Source organism: Brassica napus, chromosome C3 (genome assembly GCF_020379485.1).
Source record: "Brassica napus cultivar Da-Ae chromosome C3, Da-Ae, whole genome shotgun sequence".
NCBI lineage: Eukaryota > Viridiplantae > Streptophyta > Magnoliopsida > Brassicales > Brassicaceae > Brassica > Brassica napus.
Genome location: NC_063446.1, coordinates 35,610,203 through 35,627,574, shown reverse-complemented (window position 1 = coordinate 35,627,574; position 17,372 = coordinate 35,610,203). Strand labels below are relative to the sequence as shown.

Genomic DNA, 17,372 nt, shown 5'->3' with positions numbered 1-17,372 from the left:
ATAGAATTTTTTAGCAACCTCCTCAAATATGACTAATCTCAGATAATATATTGTGTTACACATAATCCTGCGATGTTTTCATAAAAATATAATCTTCGATCTGATGTTAATCTATATATATACTCTTTAAGTAACTTGAAATATATTTTATAATATATTTTCTTTTCCTCAATAATTTTTTTTAACCATCTTGTATTATGTTAAAATATATATATCTTAATTATTCCATATTCAAAAGAGCATTTCCAAACAAAATTTTTTAGATTATTTCATAATCAAAATAGCATTTTCAACCTTTTCCTAAATAACAATCTGCAAGAGACATTCAATATTATTACATGTGAATTTTAATCAACCAAAGACGTATACGCAAAACTACGGAACAAACAATTTAAATATATATATGATAATATGAACTTCAACAATTTTTCACATAAAAATATAAATACATATAATACAATCTATACATATTTTTTTTGAAACACAAAACAATCTATACATAAATAAAATCTATAAGGAGGAATCCTCCAGCTTTTTCAGCAGTAACATGATTATGGAAAAGTGTTCTGAAAATCCAAGCTCATCGAAGTGTCGAAGAAAGGAGCCACGGATTCCTCTGGCGCTCCTACCAAGACACTGTATCCTAGGTTGAGTATACGCCCTTAGGCCATATTTATTGGGAGGTTATTAGGGTGAGGTTCTTAGCGTAATATAAGAATCGTCTCTTAACTTTAACTAAAAAAAACTAAGAACCGTCTCTTAAAACTCTTATTAAGAGTCGGTTCTTAGCTTTTTTTAGTTAAGAGTTAAGAGACGATTCTTATGTTATGCTAAGAACCTCATCCTAAGAACCTCCAATAAACATGCCCAACACTCTTTACGACTCTGACACGAAAACATATACTTATTTCAGTTTTCCTAATTTAATATAAGTATTTCCACATGTCCTCTTGTCTCAATCTTGAGAGAGTCTCCAACGAACTGAAGTTTCTCAAGATCAATACGACGTAGTTTCTGATGATATCATATGGTTAGAACACTAGCCAAGGCTGCAAAGAGATTTCCACGATCACATCAGTCAGTGTTCTCTGATCTCTCTATGAAGGACAGGTGTTTTTGAGAGCAAACATCATCATCTAATCTGGAGGGAGGCTCACGGCTTGCGAGGGTTAACCAAAAGAATTTCTGTTAAAATGTAAGAAAGGTTCTATTAACTGAGGGTACATATTCATTGATCTCTATCATTATTATATTCTACTCAACATTCCCAACAGAGAAACAAACGCCATTTAAAAAATAAAAATAAACATCTTTTGAGAAATTGAATTGCCGGAGAAACGTACCAGAAGAGGAGGATACGAAATGCAAGCACTGTATACAATCGCCACAAAGAGAATTCTCTTCGATTTGGATTAGCAATAATAAAGATAACTAAGTTTGAAAAAAACTGAAACTTTATCGGACCTGATTGACGATGATAAACTCACTCTCATAAGATAGAATATATTGGAGGTGGCTCCACGGTTGAGGTTACTTGGGTAACGAACAAAACGATTAGGCGATATGAAACTATGTATGACAGTACCCTGTAGTAGAATAAGTAACTGGAATTAATTCTGACTAAGCAAAAGATTATGTTAAGGAAGCTCATCTCATACATGTTCATCAATCATAAGGAACTCTACCCCACCCCCTAGTTGTATTTCGTGCTTAATTTCCCGTTTCTTCATTTTGTTAGCCATTGCCTCTTGCAATTTTTTGGTCATGGTGATTTAGGTCAAGGTGAAGAATAAAGTAGATGGATTGGAAAGGAGTGCATGACATTAGATGTTAGAGTAACCGAAGGGGATTTAAGGATGGAATAGCAGAAGGTGTAAACGTAAGAGAATCACATAAAGAAACGAAAAAGATGAAGTCCAAAAGTTTAAACGGTGGTTCAGTTAGCATATATATTTTGGGTTTTATCATGGGTCACTGCAACATAAAATGCATGTATAATTTAAAAGCCATGTGACTACCAAAATAGACGTCCAATATTATCGGCAATTAAGAAGACTACATGGAAAATTATGATGAGGTGTAAGTTTGATTGGGTGGGAATATTTTATCCTAGGTGGCATAGCTTAGGAACCTTTAAATTAGTTCATTTTATATAGTAGAGATGTGTCATTATTAGTACAATTGGCATTTTGATCATTAATTACAACTTGAAAATAACGTTCTACCTGATTTAATTACAAACTAGATTTTGATCCGCGCTTTCAAAGCGCGAGATTTGTTTATTTTTAAATAAAGATCTTATATAATAAATATGGTCAGTTATAAATATGGTGCGTGATTGGTTATAAATATTTTGCTTATAAATATGATTGGTTATAAATATGGTAAGTTAATTAATTACGGGTCAAAAACTTTTAAAAAATGATAGGTTATAAATATTGCAAGCGAATTAATTAAAAAATCCAAATTAGGTAATAGCACTATCTTATAAATAACTTCAAAAACTATGGGTATTATCCTAGTAGGGATTCTGATTTAATAGTATAGATGATTTCAGTGACGTTATTATTTTTCTTCAAAAACTTGAAGGTTTTGAAATTTTTTTTCCAACAATAAAGGCTGTTAAAACAGAATTTACTTTGTTTTTTTCTGTGTTTATTAGAAAAAGGAGAAGATTTGATCCAAAATAAAGAAAATAAAATAAAGGAGAAGCAAGAGTGTTATCAAAGATGGTACATTTCAATCACGAGAAAAAAAAAAATTGATTTTGGTTTTGTACATAAGTCATCTTCAAAAACCAATATTCAAGACATTGGTTAAACCACTTCTGTTAATTCATGGTTTGTTCGTTTTAACACTTATCTTCAGATTAAAATCAAAATTGAAAGACACAAAAGATGAGTATCATAAAACACTCAAACATGGTTTCAGAAGCAAAACTTCTTTACAAACAAAATATCATCAAGTTCCTCAAGAAAAATACAAGAATACAGAAAATGTCAACTTCTCTTTTATTACCGACCCAGACAAAAAAAAAACATCCTAAACTCAAGCACCCACCAAAACGAAGCAGAATATATGGCAGCCCCACACAAGGTTCCACAAAAAAAAAAAAAAAAAAATCATCATCTGACATTTGTTTTGTTTCTCATTCTGCTCTGGACTGACCAGCTCGAGAGGATAAGATGATGCCTACAATGAGACCATAGAGAGCAAGCGCCTCCGCGAAGATGAGGATAAGAATCATGCCCACGAAAAGCTTAGGCTGCTGCGCATTTGCCCTGACAAGATTTTCCCAAAACCAAACAAGTCAAGTTCCATCCACTCGGTAAGGATTATTTATAGAGTTGCAAAGGAGGAACAAACAAACCTGACTCCAGCATCTCCGACGATCCCGATGGCCATTCCAGCTGAGAGACCAGCAAGACCACAAGCAAGACCGGAGGAGAGGTGGGCGTATCCATCAAAGAGGTAGTAAGACTTAGCCTTTGGGTTGATACCGGTACTGATGATAACAGCGATGATGAGTCCATAGATACCCAACACACCAGCCATAACCACAGGGACAATGGACTTCATCACCAACTCAGGTCTCATAACTCCCATGGAAGCCACACCAACACCACTCTTTGCAGTTCCATAGGCAGCTCCCATACCTAACCCAAACAAGTAACATTTATGATCCTTGTATGCAGCAAATAGGTTCCAACCTCCAAAATTAAGTGAATGCAAACAAAGAGCGTTCTGAAAAATCATATCATCTAAAGTTAAAAACTTTCACATTCCATACATACATTATGATTATGGTGAAACAGCATCGTTTGAAGAGATGATTATGGGGGAATATCCAATAACATTCAGGCGGTATGTATGATCCTTATAAACAGCTCAAATACCTAACACAATACAGTAACATTGACTAAAGTCTAAATATGAACCTTGTACGCAGCAAATGTATTCCAATTTAAGTGAATGCGACCAAAGAGATTTTTGAGAAATCATCTCATCTAAAGCTACAAGTTTAACTTGACATACATTATAGTGAAATTGCATTGTTCAAACTGATGATCATGGGGAAATGTGAACCACATCCAATAAGCAGCCAAGCGTTTATGTAGATGCAGATGAAAATTATTGATGTTATGTATGATGATGGAATCGCATTGTTCGAAGAGATGATCATGTAGATGCGGATCGAACGATCAAAAAGAAAACAAAAATCAATGATGTAGCGCAAAGTCTTAGGTTCAAACGTGACTAAGTTACACATTCAATTTACATACATTTTTTGATCATGCAGATGCAGATCGAACAGGGAAACACACACAAAAACATTTCATCAAGTAGGCAAACGATTTAATAAAAAGTCTTTAAGATAAATGTTAATTGACAGAAACGCGACCATCTGAATCTGATTCGGTTTCCAAGAAAGCGTGGATGCGAATAGAGAAGAAGCAGTGCTTACAGGAGAAGACGAGGGCGGCGGCAGCGCCGAGGAAGCCAAAGAAAGGAGCAGTCTCATCTCCGCTGAACGTAGACATCTTCTCGGATCTCAAAAAAACTGGGAAGAGAGAGATTTGGATTTTTTGGCAGCTACCCACTCTGATATTCTTTTTTTGGATTTGCAGATGAGTGGAAGAGGAAGACCGTGTTTGTATATTAGTTGGAAACACGTTCCATTGTTTGGGCCGCATATAAGCCCATTTCAGTTTCTTCTTTTTCTCGATAAGCCCATTTTTGAAGTTACCATACAACAACACATTGGAATTAAATTAAATTAAATATAAATATATAAACTTCACCAGTCGTAACTTACATTGTAAGTAAGATCACCTTTATCCCGGTTTCTGTTGGGAGTTTTAAGAGTTAATGATACATTTAATTAAATAAAAAGAAATTAAATTGTATGTAACCGATCCTTAATGGGAGATTTTTGGAACCGCTTACAAAGTGGGTTCTATGTGCACGTATTAGCTAACTAGGAGAGGATGATTTATTAACTAGTTGATGTCCCGCACCTTTTGCGGATTTATATATATATAACAATTCTTAGTTCTAATGTTTATTTTTACTAAAAATTATTAAAATAGATACAAATTAAATTAATATTATAAATTATAAAGCTTCAATATTCATATTGGTAATAAATGTATTTCTTTATGTTCTTTTGTTTCATAGTTTTATTTATGGGATATTAGATTTTGGATCAAAATTAATCAAATTAGGAACCTTGGATTTAGAATTAAACACTTCTTGTATTTGGACTCAAAAAAAAATTATAGTGGCACTGAAAGGATTTAAACAATTACAATACTTAAAACGTAAACAAAATAACAATAACCTAGGGATGTTCAGTCCGGTACAATTGAACCATTCAAAACCGAACCAAATTGAAATAAAAAAAATAGTGTGAATTTGGTAGTACAAAATAAACCGAATAGATGTTATTTCTAAGAAACTGCAGTATATTGATATGTTTCAATATATTAATTGATCCAACCGAATAAACCAAAGAAACCGATTAATTAAAATATTTTAGTATATTTATACATACATTTTTATAATAAATGCATTTGGATGAATATTTCAAATAATAATCAGAGAAACTGGATATAATATTAGTCATTAAAATCATAAACTAAATATAAGATAAACATAATTATGATATTATCGGTAGATATTGTTAATATCAATAGTTAATATTTATTTATTAATTAAATTTTCTAAATAGCATGATAATTATATATTGAAATATATATTGGCATAATAAGTTAATATTTATTAATTTTCTAAAATATCATAATCATAATATATATATATATATATATATATATATTAAAATAAAGTTTTAAATTAATAATATTAATAAAACTAATGAATTATCCTAAAATCATGGAAAATATGACACGTAAGCAAATTCACTAAATTTATGGAGAATATGACAAGTAAGCAAATTCACTTCTCAAATAATAGTATAGATGTTTTTTTTTCTTCCGCTCTTTCTTTCTTCGTCTTCTCCGTTTCTCTCTTCTCTCGTGTTCTCCGAAGGACGACGAGTCTGATCCGTCGCCAAGCTGATGCCATCCTCCGCAAGCAATCTCATCGCCTTCTTCTCTAGCTATTCTGTCAGCCCAAACTCGATCTCCACTCTCCTTCTCCAGCTTCACTCCCAAAACTTTAGTCTTCTCCAGAACCAGAACCAGAATCCCTTATCTTCCAACTTTTGTGTTTGCTTCCCATCGACCCCGCAATTTCATCAACGTAAGATTCGATTTTTCCTTTATTTAGTAGATTCAATTTTTAAATTGTTTTCGTGTAGACGATTCAGTTTCTGGGTTTTGAACAAGGGGGTTTGTGCTGTTTTGTTCGTTGCAGGTGGGTTTGTTCAGGGGATCCTTGCGTTTTTGTGGATCTTGAAGCCTTTGTCGAGGTAAAGATTCATGCTTTAGTCTTGTTGGAGGCTTAATTAGGAGCGGATTGTTTTCTTGCTAATTAACTGATTTTGTCTTGTAGGAGGTTTAAATTGATTGAGATGTATCTTTGTATTTGGGTTAACTGACTTTTGTTGAAGAATGTATATGTCATAGTTAAGAGCTTTGTGTAATGAGTTGTTCTAGTGAATGATCTCTGTTAAGTAATTCTTTTTAATGTCTTGATAGTTCTGCAAGACTTCTATTCGTGTGTTTATTTGCCTAATAGAATAGCATCATCTTGAAGCTCTTATGCTTGTTCTGTTCCGCTTGTCTATTCATGTGTGTATTCGTGTGTGTATTTGGATAATAGAATAACATCATCTTGAAGCTCTTATCAGATCTCTGTCTTTAACTTAACCTTGTACATAGATTATTCATTCTGTTCATTAATTCCTTTTAATGTCTTCATTCTTTTGCGAGTCCTATACTGGTGGTTGAGCTTGATGTGGCACAGGATAAAACACATCACCTGTCTTGGAGAAGCAACCATTACATGCGCCTCTTGGTGAGGTAAATTTGCCATACTTTGTCTTCTTCAAGTCTTGCATTTTCCTTTAATGCTTTACTGTGGATGGTAGTTGATAGATGCGGTTAATAAATGCTTGTTAGAGTTAGGTTATGGTTAGTTAAAACGCGTGTGATCAATGTTTGGTTTAGTTTAACATTAGGACTGTGTGCAATGTAATAAATATGGTAGATTCATGTCAACTCATCTTAACTCAACTCAAATCCATGAGTAAAGTCGAATGCTTCTTTACGACGTGTGTGATGAATGATTCTTTCTCTTCTCTTCTATTAAACCCGGATCTTCTTCTTTCTCTCTTCTCCACATTACTACTTCTTTATCTCTTCTTCACATTACTTCTTCTTTCTCGTTTCTTTCAGATTACTTCTTCTTTCTCTCTTCTTTAGGATATGGATTCTACGAATCCATATAGTCATCAGAACTCGAGTTTTGTTGACCTTTTGAGCAGTCAACAAGAGCCGTTTCGTTATGAGGGTTTATCACAGCTCACTGTCTTTAATAGTCAGTCTACTGCAACTTCAAGCTTCAGTGAAGACACACCTACCGAGCGCAAAGAAAGGAAGAAATGGACTCCCACAGAGGACGTAGCGCTCATAAGCTCATGGTTAAACACGAGCAAGGATCCCGTGGTTGGCAATGAGCAAAAGGCGGGAGCTTTCTGGAAACGAATAGCAGCTTACTATGCAGCCTCATCAAAGGTTGTAAACGATGAAAAGCGAGAGGCTATTCAGTGTAAGGAAAGGTGGCAGAAGATTAACGATTTTTTTTCCAAGTTGTGTGGCTCATATGAGGCTGCAACAAGACAGAAAACAAGTGGCCAGAACGACGGTGATGTTGTTAAACTTGCACACGAAATATTTTATAACGATCACAAGATCAAATTCAACCTTCACCACGCATGGGAGGAGTTGTGCAACGACCATAAATGGTATGAACTTGCAACTACTAAGCTTGATGGTAGTTCTAAAAAGAGAAGGTGTGAGGATGGTGCACAATCTGAAAACTCTCAAGGAACTATCAATCTAGATGATCCACCCACCAAACGTCATGTTGGTGTTAAGGCAGCTAAAGGAGGAAGTAGTAAGAGAAGTATGGAGGATGGCAAGGCTCTCTCCGAGTTTCAGACCATGTGGTCTCTCAAAGAGAAAGACTTGCCAGGCAAGGAAAGACTGTCCAAGATGGGTCTGCTAGACAGACTCATTGCGAAAACATAGCCATTATCTGAAGAAGAAGAAGCTCTAAAGAAGAAGTTAATCACGAAAATGTTGGCTAATTAGTGTAGCATGTTGAAAACGGGTCTCTATGTTTCATATTATGTTTCTTGTTCTTATTTTGTTTCTTGTTCTTGTTTTGTATCTTGTGTCTCTTGTTTATGTATCTTGTGTGATGATGTTCTTTAATGGATTTAAGTTGTAATGGAATTAACTATCTTGTTCTTAACTACTTTTAAGTTTCTTGTGTGGTGTTGTTCATATACATTGTTATTTTTTCTCAGCAGGTAACATGACACAAGACGGGAGCTTGGGTGTGGAAGTCATGTTTTGTTTCTGAAGTCTTGTTTGAAGTGAGAACACGAGTCACGGACATGGGAGTCATGTTTGAAGTCATGTTTGATCACGGACTGAAATGAGCTCTTGTTTGATTGTGTAATGTATTTGTTTTATGTGTCACGGACTGAAATGGTCTTGTAAAGTCTCGTGTAATGTATTTGTTTGATTGTCTGTAAAATGTTTTGTAAGTTTATGTCACGGACTTGGTAATCAAACCTCAGCTTGTCTCTTATTTTTAAGTCTTATAAAGGCTCGCTGTCTCTCTTGAACCAGTGTAAAGAACCATTTTTAAGTTCTATTCAGCTTTGTATCACTTCTGTCTTTGGCATTCATCTTATAAACGCTTGTTTTCCCAACCTTTGTATTCAGCTTCTATCTTATTGTTATTCTCCTTCTTATTCTCCAACAAATCAAATCTTATTGTTATTCTCCTTCTTATTCTCCAACAAATCAAATATTATTCACAAAGGCTAGGTAAACCACATTTAAACACATGGCATTTTCTTCTCAAAACACATTTGAGGGATCAATTGATGAGGCTTTTGATAAATATTTTGATCAACATTTTGATCAAACATTTGAGAATTTTTTCTATTCAATACGGTGGTCAAGAAGATGAGAGAGAGAAAAGAAAAAAATGAGTTTATATCGAAAGAAATCGTGAAGCCGGTCATATACGTTTATGGAATGATTATTTCAGTGAAACTCCAACGTATCCTGAAAATTTATTTCGACGACGTTTTAGAATGAGCAAGCCATTGTTCATGCACATTGTTGATCGACTCTCAAACGAAGTTCAATTCTTTAGCCAAAAGAAAGATGGTCTTGGAAGGCTTGGTCTATCTGCACTCCAAAAGTGTACAGCAACCATTCGTGTCTTGGCTTATAGTACTGCGGCTGATACGGTCGACGAATACCTCCGGCTCGGGGAAACTACAACTCGGGCATGTGTGGAAAAATTTGTGGAAGAAATAATCAATTTATTCGGTGATGAGTACCTAAGAAAACCAACACCGGCTGATCTTCAACGTCTACTTGATATTGGAGAGCATCGTGAATGATAGGAAGCATCGATTGTATGCATTGGGAGTGGAAGAATTGCCCCACCGCTTGGAAATGGTAATATTCTCGTGGTTCGAGTAAACCAACAATCGTTTTAGAGGCCGTTGCTTCATATGATCTCTGGATATGGCATGCGTTTTTTGGTCCTCCAGGTACCTTAAATGATATCAATGTTCTTGACCGCTCACCTGTTTTTGATGCCATAATAAAGGGTCAAGCTCCGCAAGTCACTTACTCTGTCAATGGAAGAAAGTATCATATGGCTTACTATCTCACCGATAGTATTTATCCGAAATAGACGACTTTTATCCAATATATTCCAGTACCACAAGGGCCGAAAGCAGTTTTATTTGCTCAACGTCAAGAAGCTGTACGAAAAGATGTGGAGCGTGCTTTTGGACTCTTGCAAGCTCGCTTTGCCATTGTCAAAAATCCGGCACTTTTTTAGGATAAAGTCAAAATTGGGAAGATTATGAGAGCATGTATCATACTCCATAATATGATAGTAGAAGACGAACGAGATGAATACACTCAATTTGATGTTTCAGAGTTTCTACAAGGAGAAGACACCGAAAGTTCACATGTCGATCTCGATTTTTCTCAAGATATGCCTACAAATATCGTCAATATGATGGGTGCTCGAATTAGAATTCGTGATAAACAAATGCATCAACAACTAAAAGTTGATTTGGTTGAACATATATGGCGTAAATTTGAACGTGATACAGACAACAACTGAGCTCGGATGCTTATTTCAAATTATTATCGTTTATTTTACTAGTCTTTGTTTTTATGTTTTTATTTTAAAATCTATTTTTAAAATGTTATCTTTCAATATGTTTTATTTAATTAAAAAAAAATTAATCTTAAAAAAAAGTTTCATTTTTTTAAGAACCTTTAGTTAAGAAACTACCATTGGAGACACAAAATCGGAGGGTTCTTAAACCCACTTAACTACATTTATATACTAAAATAATCGTTAAGAAACACTAATGGGTTTCTTTGGATAATGGTGCTTTGACGCACTGAAATTTAAGTAAACTGTATTCAAATTTGATGACACAAATTATTTAAATATTTGTTGAAATTACTGTAAAAAGAAACAAAAACCAAGGGAGCATCAAGAAAAGATTATCGAGTATAAAATCACATGAGACGAGCTGCGTCTTCAGAATAAAAGCTAACTTCCACCTCCTCTCCTCCTTCGGTGAACAAAGCGTCTCCAATCCAAAACCGCAAGAACGATCGAGAGACAAATGGCGAACCGAAACTTCATTCCGCCGCCGACGCTCATGGAAGCTTTCGTTGATGAACTCGACGCGAAGCCCGCTGATGATCACCGTGGTGGTTCGCTCGGCGGGAGGATGGTGATTCTTAGCGGCTATTCTGTTGGAATCAAGTACGGAGATTACAGCGATGATGAATGCGACGAAGCGGATGATGATGAGGTGGCACCAAGAAGCGTGAGCAAGGGAGACAGGATTAGGAAAGTTGAGAAGAGAGCGTTCGCTAAACGTGGTAGCATCCACTGCAAGCGTGGGCTCCGCTTCTGATTCAGGTGCATGCTGAATCTGATGATGTTTTCGATTTATCTTGAACATTGTGTTAGGTCATTTCTTGGATGATCGATCATCTTTGTAAACAATGGTACTTGGATTTGCTTTTTTGATTCGGATAAGAGTGGAATTGGATGATTACTACTAATCTTTGATGCTTTTAGTTGGTTAAGTCTACTTTTCTGTGAATTGAAATCATCGTTTATGATGATGATCTCTTACTTAGCAGAAAGAATCAAAATCAAGAACAGTTAGCTTTTAGCATTTGATTGAATCAAGATCGAGGACCGTTTTGGGAAAATGATTTTTGAAGAATTTCAAACGGATTTGTTTGGTATGTTATTCACAAAAGTGTTTGCTTGGAGAGTTATGCTAACTTGGCACATTTTATGTGGTCAAAATCAAATGATTTAGTAACGAATCATTCCTTCCTATAATGTTTTGTATTATTAGAAAGGTACTACATGATAATAGACTAATAACTACTGCATGCATGCTCTCAGCAACGCTGCAGGCATGTGACCATCGTTATTATGACTAAGAGTTAAAAATGGATAATAGGCTCAACTTAGGCCCATTAAAATAGTGGCGCCAAAATCAAGTGGAGTCCCACCTAAACCAAGAAACAGAAGAAGGCTTTAGCAATTGATGGAGCAGCCAATTAAATAATTAAATTAAGAAAAACCTTCGATCAAAACTTTAAGATTAAAGAAACAACAATAATTTCGCGTGATCACCAAATAGAGTAAAGATTAGTTAATCCAAAAGTTATCTAAAGAATGTAGTTAGGATCAAAGTTAATAATAGGCCGAGTTAGAAGCCCATTTAGAAAGCCCATAGTGATAATGGCGCCAAAATCAAGTGAAGTACCCGCCTAAACGTCACTAAAAAGCGCCGAAACCTCATTTCACGCCCCTCCGTCTCTCTCACTCAAAAGTCTCAAATCAGCGATGGCTTCCGACTCTCCTCCCGCCAACACCAACGACGGTACTCCCCTCTCTATCTCTCATCTCTCATCTCTCTATGTCTGAAACCGTTTCGTAATTTTGTTTACTCTCACTACACCCGCAGGTCCTTCTTCTCCCGGCGAAAACGCTTCAAGCCCAATCGGCAACACCTACTCCTCCCCCTCCTCCCTCCGCAGCCGCCGCCGAGCAAGATCCTCCACCCCTTCTCAATTCGCCACTCCTCCACCGCCTTCCCGCCTCGGAGTCCCAAGCTCCACCCCTCCCACGTCTCGCCCTTCCGCCGCCAGATCCAACCGTCCAGCGACTCCATCGCACACCGACGAACCGCCTCCCTCTTCCGACGACGGCGGAGAAGACGGCGCCGATGATGCCACGCCGACGTTCGTCTGGGGAACCAACATCAGCGTCCAGGATGTCAAATCCGCGATTGAGATGTTTGTTAAGCATTTCAGGGAAGCGAAAGAGAGCAGCGACGATTTGTTTAGAGAAGGGAAGTATATGGCGTCTATACGTAAGGTGATTGAGATTGAAGGAGAGTGGATTGATGTTGATGCCTATGACGTGTTTGATTATGATCCTGATTTGTACAACAAGATGGTGAGATATCCCTTGGAAGTTCTCGCTATCTTTGATATCGTGCTGATGGATATTGTTTCCTCTATCGATCGTTTGTTCGAGAAACATGTTCAAGTGAGGATTTTTAACCTCAGGAGTTCTACTTCCATGAGGAATCTCAATCCATCTGGTTAGTTTTGTTTTCATGGTTTCTTAGCTCTCTCTATAGTGACTAACTTAGCTTATGTTTGAATGTGTGTTTTGCTTGGTCAGATATTGAGAAGATGATCTCTTTGAAAGGAATGATCATTCGGAGTAGCTCAATCATTCCTGAGATCAGGGAAGCTGTGTTCAGATGCCTCGTTTGTGGTTACTTCTCTGACCCTATCATCGTTGATAGAGGTAAGGATTTACCCATCTCTTTGTAATGTGTGCATAGTTTCTTTCTCATAATGGCTGTTTTATTGTTAGGGAAAATAAGTGAGCCCCCTACTTGCTTGAAACAAGAGTGCCTTGCCAAGAACTCAATGACACTAGTGCACAACCGATGCAGGTAAGTTATAGAAATGGGTTTTGTCTGATTCTGTTTAATCCTGTAGCTAATGCCCTTTCACGTGATTCAGGTTTGCGGATAAGCAGATTGTGAGGCTTCAGGAAACGCCTGATGAGATTCCTGAAGGAGGAACACCTCACACTGTTAGCTTGTTGCTGCATGATAAGCTAGTTGATAATGGAAAGCCTGGTGATAGAATTGAGGTAAAAGCAGTAATGATACAAGGTTAATACATGCGTTACTATGGTTATCGTTGACAGTCAAAGCTTGTTTTCTGGATAGGTCACTGGAATTTACAGAGCAATGACTGTCCGAGTAGGGCCTGCTCACAGGACTGTGAAATCTGTGTTCAAGGCATGTCATCTTTATCTTTTCTTTTGTTTGTAATTCCTCATTATTCCTTTTACGTTCTGACATTGTTATTTGTGTTCTCTTGAGTATAGACCTACATCGATTGCCTTCATATAAAGAAAGCAAGTAAGACAAGAATGGCTGCAGAGGATCCTATGGATGTTGACAATAGTCTTCGTAGAGTGGATGAAGATGTCGAGTTAGATGAGGAGAAGGTTCATCTTTTTAACTAAATATATCTATAGTTTTGTAACTGTCCTTTGTCCCTTCATTCCAATCAGTTTTTTTTTGTGTTAATTTTCAGCTGAAGAAATTTGAAGAACTCTCTAAACAACCAGACATATATGAGAAGCTTGCTAGATCACTAGCACCAAACATCTGGGAGTTGGATGATGTAAAGAAGGGTCTTCTGTGCCAGGTAGTGTAACGCTTTCGATACTTGTCTATAGGTTCATTATAAACAACATTAGCTCTTTTTACTGAGACACTTCAAAATGTGAAGCTTTTTGGAGGGAATGCTTTGAACTTGGCATCTGGTGCTAATTTTCGTGGTGACATCAACATCTTGCTTGTTGGTGACCCTGGTACCAGCAAGTCTCAGCTGCTTCAGTACATTCACAAGCTTTCACCACGTGGGATATACACAAGTGGGCGTGGGAGCTCAGCTGTTGGTTTGACAGCTTATGTAGCTAAAGATCCTGAGACAGGAGAAACTGTATGTTCATTTTGTTTTCATTTATTCTGTAATCAATTGTATTTTCAGTATCTTCTCAAGCCTGACCTGTTGACGTGAATGCTACATCATTTAGGTTTTGGAGAGTGGAGCTCTTGTGCTCAGTGACCGAGGTATCTGCTGTATTGATGAATTTGACAAAATGTCTGACAGTGCGAGGAGCATGCTGCATGAGGTTTGTTACTCTCTTTTTCTTAGCATTGCTCAAGTTATCGCTTGCAGTTTCCAGGCTGATGAACATTGTTGCTCTGCTCAGGTTATGGAACAGCAGACTGTTTCAATAGCAAAGGCTGGTATCATTGCATCTCTAAATGCTAGGACCTCTGTGTTGGCTTGCGCAAATCCTAGTGGCTCACGCTATAATCCGCGGCTTTCTGTTATTGAGAATATTCACCTTCCTCCGACCTTGCTTTCTAGGTACGTTTCAACGAAAATGACGTTTTTGTTTTTGTTTTAGGCTTGTTCAAAAGAGGTCTATTTCGTCTTACTAATTTTATCTCAATTTGCTTCTCAGATTCGATTTAATCTACTTGATTCTTGACAAACCTGATGAGCAGACTGACCGAAGGCTTGCAAAGCATATTGTGGCACTACACTTTGAGAACGCAGAGGTCTTATATCTTTCCACAGTATATGCTTACAAATGATTGTGTTTTGCCCCATATCTTACTTGAGTTGGTATCCTTTTTATAATCTCAATTTGCAGAGTGCACAAGAGGAGGCTTTGGACATCACTACACTGACAAGCTATGTTAGCTATGCTCGCAAGAACATTCATCCTAAACTATCAGATGAAGCCGCAGAGGAGTTGACCCGGGGTTATGTTGAGCTTAGAAAAGCAGGGAAATTTGCCGGTAGTAGCAAAAAGGTGTGTCTTGCAACTTGATTGTGTTTTTTGGTGCTGTCATAACAAGGTCAGTCTCGTGCCTTAACTCTCTGAGTCTGACACAGGTCATAACAGCGACTCCTAGGCAAATTGAAAGCCTGATCAGACTTAGTGAGGCCTTGGCTCGTATGCGCTTCTCTGAATGGGTTAGTGAAGACTCCTCATATACTAACCTGAATCTTTGATGCAGTTTCATTTTGTCATTTCATATCAACTAATATTTGTTCTTGATAAAGGTTGAAAAACATGACGTGGAGGAGGCATTTCGACTTCTCAGAGTTGCAATGCAGCAATCAGCAACTGATCACGCCACTGGTAAGTTGCTTCACTAATATCATCAGGATAATATAAAACACTAGGATTCAATACCTATTTCTAATAATAAACGCTGTTTTTTTCTTTTAATACTGGTGAAGGGACTATTGACATGGACCTGATAAACACTGGAGTCTCAGCAAGTGAACGAATGAGACGGGACATCCTTGCGTCGTCAATTCGAGACATAACTCTTGAGAAAATGCAAATTGGAGGATCTGCAATGCGCTTATCAGAGGTATACTCCTTTTATCATCCCAAACTTGTCATAGCGAACAATGCAAGCAAATAATGTTAGAGAAACCGTTCTTCTGAGATTTACCAATTACAATGGGAAATGTTGTGCAGCTACTGGAAGAACTGAAGAAGCATGGAGGCAACATAAACACCGAGATTCACCTTCATGATGTGAGTCATTTAAAAACTTTTCTTGCATATCAAAAGTTTTGATCAGCTCATAACAGGACAGAGAAACTAACAAAAGTCTCTGTTGTTGTGACCTTTTTTAATCAGGTAAGAAAGGCGGTTGGAACCCTAGCCAGTGAAGGGTTTCTGGTTACTGAAGGTGACAGAATCAAGAGAATATGATCACAGATTCTTGCAGTTGATGAGAAAAAGCCTTAATATTTATTGTTGTTAGAGTTTGCTTAATTGGTATGGAAACTTAGCAAGTGATTGACAGGTCCATGTGGCTCGGCCCATCGTCCCACTAGTTGTTAATCTGTACTGAATTTCAAAATTTTAAGACATCTTCAATGTTTTGGTCTCGGTTTCTTTAGTGTGTACCTTTATCAATTATTAACATGAAAAACATACATGTCTATTAAAGGTTAGGTAGTAAGTAGAAGTTATTAACATATAGAACATGGTAGTCTAGTAACATTTTTGTGAAGTAGTCATTTTCAAGTTAAATGTTGTCCAACCAAAGTCATTCAGTGAGCAAACAAAAGGTTTCCAAGTACTTTTGAAAAGATTAAAAAAAAAAATTTAATTGCTTTTAGCTTCTTTATTTCTAAGTTAAGCTATATATTTTCACATGATTTGATACCCTTTTTAAAAAGTTTGGTTGCAAATTACAACCTTTTGGCATGAAAAGGTGGAACGGAGAAAATAAGAAAAAGATTAAAATTGGGTCCACAGATCGAACATTATTGAAATTGGGTAGATATGGTCTAAAATGAGAAAGTGATCATTTGCCGTAAAGTAAATAAGAAAGCAAAAGTAAACGATACCATTGGTCTCAGTTTTCTTCGGCTCTTATTGGTAAGGAGGTGGAACTCATTGCTCCTTACCTCTCTTAGTGCTGCTACATGTCTCTCAACTAATCTTTTTTTTAAGTCAACTGTATTGTTTATTGAAATCAGTAAACAGTTTATTGGAGTTAACAATTTAAATTCAACAACAACACATTTTCTATGCTAGCTTAATTTTTTTTTGTCGTCAACTTAAACAGACTCACATTGACTCTGTAAACCAAACCGAAAATTCTGCATCCATGTGAACTTACAACATCAGAATATAAACTTCAATCGGTTTCTGTTATAAATAATGATTTCATCATTCAAGAAAATCAAATATAATTCTTTCTATTATCCAAATTTGTGATAGATTGTTTCGCAGACTCCACAATGTTTATTAACCAAATTTGTGATAGATCGTGAAACTGCATATTCTTGATAAGGGAGAAGTGGTTTTCAGTTTGGAAGGAGTTGCTTTGTGTGTCTGGCTCTCTTTCTCTCTCACAAATTTTCAATTCTTTTTTAAATTTAATTTAGACACATATGAAATAAATTTATAGATATCTACCGGTATTTTTTCTCTTTATTTTTGTTGTTAGCCGGTTT

The 17,372-nt window shown here is 36.4% G+C and overlaps 3 protein-coding genes across 3 annotated transcripts; 2 read left to right on the top strand and 1 right to left on the bottom strand.

The window, feature by feature from the left end:
• Positions 1-2,887: 2,887 nt before the first annotated feature.
• On the bottom strand, positions 2,888-4,664 carry LOC106429428 (V-type proton ATPase subunit c1). Its single transcript, XM_013870177.3, has 3 exons — positions 4,466-4,664; positions 3,371-3,656; positions 2,888-3,281 (listed from the first exon to the last, which is right to left on the bottom strand). The coding sequence occupies exons 1-3, from the start codon at positions 4,539-4,541 to the stop codon at positions 3,149-3,151; spliced, it is 495 nt and encodes a 164-aa protein (XP_013725631.1). The 5' UTR covers positions 4,542-4,664; the 3' UTR covers positions 2,888-3,148.
• Positions 4,665-7,388: 2,724 nt separating this feature from the next.
• Positions 7,389-8,213, top strand: LOC106441374 (glutathione S-transferase T3-like). Its single transcript, XM_013883197.1, has one exon. The coding sequence runs from the start codon at positions 7,389-7,391 to the stop codon at positions 8,211-8,213; it is 825 nt and encodes a 274-aa protein (XP_013738651.1).
• A 3,821-nt stretch (positions 8,214-12,034) lies between these two features.
• LOC106429437 (DNA replication licensing factor MCM4) lies at positions 12,035-16,301 on the top strand. The gene is made up of 18 exons (XM_013870185.3): positions 12,035-12,154; positions 12,239-12,880; positions 12,964-13,092; positions 13,162-13,243; positions 13,314-13,446; positions 13,526-13,597; positions 13,687-13,809; positions 13,899-14,012; positions 14,097-14,309; positions 14,404-14,502; positions 14,584-14,744; positions 14,842-14,938; positions 15,034-15,195; positions 15,279-15,359; positions 15,450-15,528; positions 15,630-15,766; positions 15,877-15,936; positions 16,042-16,301. Exons 1-18 carry the CDS (start codon positions 12,118-12,120, stop codon positions 16,114-16,116), a joined length of 2,496 nt encoding a protein of 831 aa, XP_013725639.1. The 5' UTR covers positions 12,035-12,117; the 3' UTR covers positions 16,117-16,301.
• The last annotated feature ends 1,071 nt before the right edge of the window (positions 16,302-17,372 follow it).